Genomic DNA, 5,872 nt, shown 5'->3' on the forward strand with positions numbered 1-5,872 from the left:
CCAACAATTCCCTAACGCCCCTCCGCCAAACTTAACAATGGCCATTTTCCTCCCCTTGCCATGCCGTCCTCCATCTCCGCGTCTCTCTCTCTCTCTCTTTCTTCCTCTCTCCCTCCCTCTCTCCCTCCTCTTCTTCCAGTGGAAACCGTTACTGCTTCACATGATCTCAAGTAAAAACAGTTGTCCAGAAAATAGCCCTAACATGTAAGGAAAAGATTAAGATCTGACTAATGAGCAGACGCTATGAACCAAAGAGGGAATCCAAGTAAATCATGAACATGAGAAAAAAGTTAACCTGTGAAAAGCAACAGATAATTGTAAAGGAAATAATGATAGCACACAGGTAAATCCCAGTATTAAGTCCTGGAGGAGAGGGTGTGACAAAACACATACTTCAGGGATGGTATACCCATCTGAGCACGCACGTTAACATGCACAAGGACCTGGGTACAAGTTTAGGTAAAAAATTGCAAAATATGGATATGTAAATATGTGTTATATTCATACAATGAACATTACTTAGCAATAAGGAATACACATAGCATCATAAAAATACCTTTAAAATGTTATGAGAAATGGTTATACAAAATAATGCATACTTTTCTGCAACTACAATCATATTCTGTATGGACTTAAGGCACAAGGATGTATGTATTTGCTAAAACTCACCAAATGCATACTTAAGATTAATGCGTTCATTACTTGGAAATTTTACACCAAGTGTTGAACTTTAGTAAGCAGCACTCTTGACACTATTGCCACTTACTTCAGAATATGTGAAAAGGAAGAGTCCAGGCTGTGTCAGACCTGGGTAAGTACTCACATTATAGTGTGCAAGGATGCACGTTCAAGCCCCTGGTCCCCACCTACAAGGAGGGGGAAGCTTCACAAGTGATGAAGTTGGTCTGCAGGTGTCTTTCTCTCGCCCTCTCTTTTGCTTTCTGTCCTATCAGCTGTAATAGAAAGGAAAAGGAAAAAAAAAGGAATAAATGGCCACCAAGAGCAGTGAATTCATAGTGCTGGCACTCAGCCACAGCTATAACCCTGGTGACAATTAAAAACAAAAAAGAGGACAGTACTTTTAGTCCACTTGTATGCTATCAGGCTCAGGCAAAAAATTACTAAAGTTATGGACCACATAGAATATACCTAAAAATGACTCCCCAGCTTCCTCTCACATGAAGACCCCTAGTTTCATTTGCCCGGTTCCACCTTTGGATGCCTGTTTATTGAACAATTGGCTTTATATCATACCACTTTTCAGCCACCAAGTTGCAGATGCTCCCATGATGCCATCCTGACCTCCCTGGACGGATGACCTCACCAATGTGCCCCAGAACCACACCTCTCCAGAGTCCTACCCCACTAGGGAAAGATAGAAACAGGCTGGGGGTATGGATCGACCTGCCAACATCCTTATTCAACACAGAAGCTATTATAGAAGCCAGACCTTCCACCTTCTGCACCCCATAAAGAGTTTGATCCATACTCCCAGAGAGGGGTAAAGAATAGGGAAGCTTCGAATACAGGGGATGGGACACAGCTATGATGGTGGGAACTGTATGGAATTGTACCCTTGTTATCTTACAATTTTGGTAATCATTAAATCACTAATAAAACACACACAAAAAAAATTGGTCCATACTCCAAGAAGGATAAAGAATAGGGAAGCTTCCAATGGAGGGGATGGGACATAGAGCTATGATGGTGGGAACTGTATGAAATTGTACCCCTGTTATCTTACAGTCTTATTAATTATTATTAAGTCACTAATAATAAATTTTAAAAAATTTTCCTCTGCAACAAAAAAAAAGGGAGATGGAATGATAAACAGATGCATCTAATAAGTGCAATACAATGTTAATGGTAGAATTTAGGTGGTGGATAAATAGGTGTTCACTGTAAAATCTTTTCAGCACCTTTGTACTTTGAACCATTTACTATGAAATACTGGAAAATAATTAAAATTACATTTCATTTTAAATATATTTAACAACATTTAAACCTCTCTGTTGTAGGTTGATAGTTTGCTTTCTGAGAGTCGACTGAAAGATCTAGAAGCTAGTGAAAAGAGAGATGTCTACCAAAGGTAAAGCATATTAAATTAGTTAACTGTTCCAGAAACTATTAATAGATTTTTTTTTCTTTTCAAAAAAGATCTACCTTGTACAACTCATCTATTATCAGAGAGAAACCAGACCACTGCTTACCTCTAGTATCAGGTGAATCGAAGCCTTTGGGGCCTTAAGTATGCAAATTCTGTGTTCTAATAGGCTGAGCTATCAACATTTTTCTTTTGCCGGAGCACTTCTCAACTCTGGTTTATAGTGGTGCAGGGGATTGAACCTGGGACCTCACAGTCTCAGACATGAGTTTTTTGCATAATCATTATGCTATATTTCTCCTACCCCCAAAGATCAGCTTGTTAACAAGCAATATTTACAGCATAAAAATTGTTTGAGGCATTTTTTAAGCGATTACAATTTGAAAATATATAATGGGAAATAGTATTGAAGTAACAGTGAATCTAATTTTCCAAAATTTATTTTAAAAATGTTTTTGTAGTTATATCTACCAGATCTAAACATTAAGATGGTGAGATTAGAGAATTATAAATGTTAAAAGGTGGCTTACATTTATTTTGTATCTTGTTTGGACCAAGCAACATAACTCATGTTCTACAATCTCATTCTTAATATTTGCAAACCACCATGAGACACATAATACAAATGAAAAAATTAAGATCCACAGTGGTTAGTTTATATAGCTAGTTCTACTTTTTTAATTTTAATTTTTATTTAACACTGACAAAAACCATAGGCTAACAGGGGTACAACTCCACACAGTTCCCACCACCAGAACTCCATATCCCATCCCTTCCCTTGATAGCTTTCCTATTCTTTATCCCTCTGGGAGTATGGACCTAAGGTCATTGTGGGTTGCAGAAGGTGGAAGGTCTGGCTTCTGTAATTGCTTCCCCGCTGAACATGGGCATTGACAGGTCGATCCATACTGCCAGCCTATCTCTCTCTTTCCCTAGTGGGGCAGGGCTCTGGGGAAGTGGGGCTCCAGGACACATTGGTGTAGTCGTCTGCCCAGGAGTGTGGTTGGCATCATGTTAGCATCTGGAACCTGGTGGCTGAAAAGAGTTAATTAACATATAAAGCCAAACAAATTGTTGACTATGAACCTAAAGGCTGGAATAGTTCAGATGAAGAGTTGGGGGGGGGGGGTCTCTGTTTTGTAGATAGTTAGCAGGTCTATTTTAGTTATATTCCAAAGGGCCCATGACTATACTAGTGGTTTTTATTTTTTTCCTGAGCTTGACATCTGATATACAGGTGGATCCAAGTTATTGTCTGGGGAGATGATGTCATGGCTTGAAAAAGGACCAGAAAGATGGATTAGGGAAGGGAGTAGCTCCCAAATATGAGAAAGATGTATATAAATATTGTTAACTGTAAACCCCATTGATTTGATCTGATTTGGGGCCCATATTCAGCTTAGAAGCCTATGTGACCTCTGTATCCCTGTAGATCTGAGCTCACATTCTGTGGTCATGAGTAGGAATATTCCAAGCTGCCCCAATTTCAGGACCCATCTTCCTCAGGTAGAAGACAGAGTATGTTATCCAGCCGCTTAAAAGCTTAGACCATGGAGAACAGAAGCAACCGGTGGCATTACTCTATAAGACACAGCTATATACAAATAATGTCAAATGACATAAATTATGGTGATGTTGTGTATGATTCAGCAAATCCTAACAAAGGGATTTTCAGAGTTAACCCAATTGCCAAATAATCTGATTACAGCAATAACTATCTATTGCCTTCTTAAACCCTAAGACAGCAGGAACTTCCCACTTCCTCTATAGAGCCTACATTTCCCCAAGTTTCTGGAACCTCCAGGGTGGGCCTCACTTTCCTGCATGCTCCTCTCAGTTCATAGTGCTTTTTTTTTTTTATTTAAGAAAGGATTAATTAACAAAACCATAAGGTAGGAGGGGTATAACTCTACACAATTCCCACCACCCAATCTCCATAACCCACACCCTCCCCTGATAGCTTTCCCATTCTCTATCCCTCTGAGAGCATGGACCCAGGGTCATTGAGGGTTGCAGAAGGTAGAAGGTCTGGCTTCTGTAATTGCTTCCCCGCTGAATATGGCCGTTGACTGGTCGGTCCATACTCCCAGTCTGCCTCTCTCTTTCCCTAGTAGGGTGTGTCTCTGGGGAAGCTGAGCTCCAGGACACATTGGTGGGGTCTTCAATCCAGGGAAGCCTGGCTAGCATCCTGGTGGCATCTGGAACCTGGTGATTGAAAAGAGAGTTAACATACGAGGCCAAACAAATTGTTGAGCAATCATGGGCCCAAAGCTTGGAATAGTGGAGAGGAAGTGTTAGGGAGGTACTCACTGCAAACTCTAGTGTACTTCTGCTTTCAGGTATATATTTTGCAGTAGTTTATGGAGACGTGTGAACATAAGCTCTCTCTCACAGAAACTGGTGTATATCTAGGTTATGGGACTTTGTTAGAAAGTGAACCACCTGAGATGAAATTAGAGTGTACTATAAAAGGAAAGGTCTCACCCGAGCAATGAAGCTGAAGGGTTGTCATTCCACACGTGAAGTCTCTGGACACAGTCTGAGGTGAAGCATGTTGAGGTGGCAATCGTTGCGTTGGTTAGGTTGTGATCGGTGGATGCAATATTATTTGGTATGGATTGGGAGAGGCATATGGGAAAGTGGGCCCTATCCAAGGGTTCCAGGACTGGGGGAAGTAGGGGCTCTATAGTGGAGATGTGAGGTTCCTGCTGTTGATAGTTAATGTTATCATCACATTATTTGGTAATTGGGTTAACTTTGAAAAGTCCTTTTGTTATGGTTTGCTGTACAGTATCCAGTATCTTGTATATAGCTGTGCTATTGGATGCTTCTAATCTACTTGGTCTAGGCTTTTGAGAGAGTCTGCATATCAAATACACAGCCTATATATTAAAAAGATTCAGTTTGTGTTTTGAAAAACTTCGAGACATACAATTAATTTTCCCCCTCTCATATTAATTAACTAGTGATTTATATGACTACATTTTACTAGGAGTGTACATAAACACCATTCCCACCACCAAAAGACTGTGACCCATCCCTCCCACCCATTCCCACCCCCCACTGTCCCAGGAAGCTGCATGTCTACCCCTCACCACAGGGTTTTTACTTTGGTGCCCTACTTACAGTTTGATCAGGTCCTGATTTTAGTTTCCCTTTCAGATCTTCTTAGTCAACTTCTGTTGACGAGTGGGATCATCCCATATTCATCTTTATCTTTCTGACTTAGTTCACTTAACATAATTCCTTCTAGCTCTGTCCAAGATGGGTCAGAGAAGGTGGGTTCATTGTTCTTGATAGCTGCATAGCATAGTGCTACTTTTTTATAGGACATTAGGTGGGAAGGCCGTAAGGGTTTTTTGGTTTTTGCCTCCAGGTTTATCGCTGGGGCTCTGTGCCTGCACAATAAATCCACTGCTCTAGGCAGCCATTTTTTCTGGTATTGGATAGGACAGAGAGAAATTGAGAGAGGAGGGGGGAGGGAAATGAGAGAAAGACACCTGCAGACCTGCTTCACTGCTTGCGAATGGATGCCCCTACAGGTGGGGAGCCCAGGGCTGGAACCTGGATCCTTGTGTGGCTCCTTGCACTTAACACTATGTGCGCTTAACTTGGTCCTTTGCCACCCAGCCCCCGGCAATAAGTATTTTTAAACTGTTCAGAAATAATCAAGCAAGCAAGTAGAGGAACTTAATTAAAATTTTTATTTTAGCGCTGTTCGCACCTATTTACATAGGAGATTGAACCTAGAATTTTGAAGCCCTAGGA

At 40.9% G+C, this 5,872-nt stretch overlaps 1 protein-coding gene across 1 annotated transcript in view; it reads left to right on the forward strand.

The window, feature by feature from the left end:
* Positions 1-272: 272 nt before the first annotated feature.
* LOC103115662 (mal, T cell differentiation protein) overlaps positions 273-5,872 on the forward strand; it is a 21,982-nt gene continuing 16,382 nt past the window's right edge. Inside the window, exons 1-3 of the mRNA XM_060188431.1 lie at positions 273-343; positions 772-811; positions 2,019-2,089. Of these exons, the coding sequence (XP_060044414.1) occupies positions 273-343; positions 772-811; positions 2,019-2,089 (182 nt within the window). The remainder of the gene's footprint in view (positions 344-771; positions 812-2,018; positions 2,090-5,872) is intronic.

The sequence above is a fragment of the Erinaceus europaeus genome, chromosome 3 (assembly GCF_950295315.1).
Source record: "Erinaceus europaeus chromosome 3, mEriEur2.1, whole genome shotgun sequence".
NCBI lineage: Eukaryota > Metazoa > Chordata > Mammalia > Eulipotyphla > Erinaceidae > Erinaceus > Erinaceus europaeus.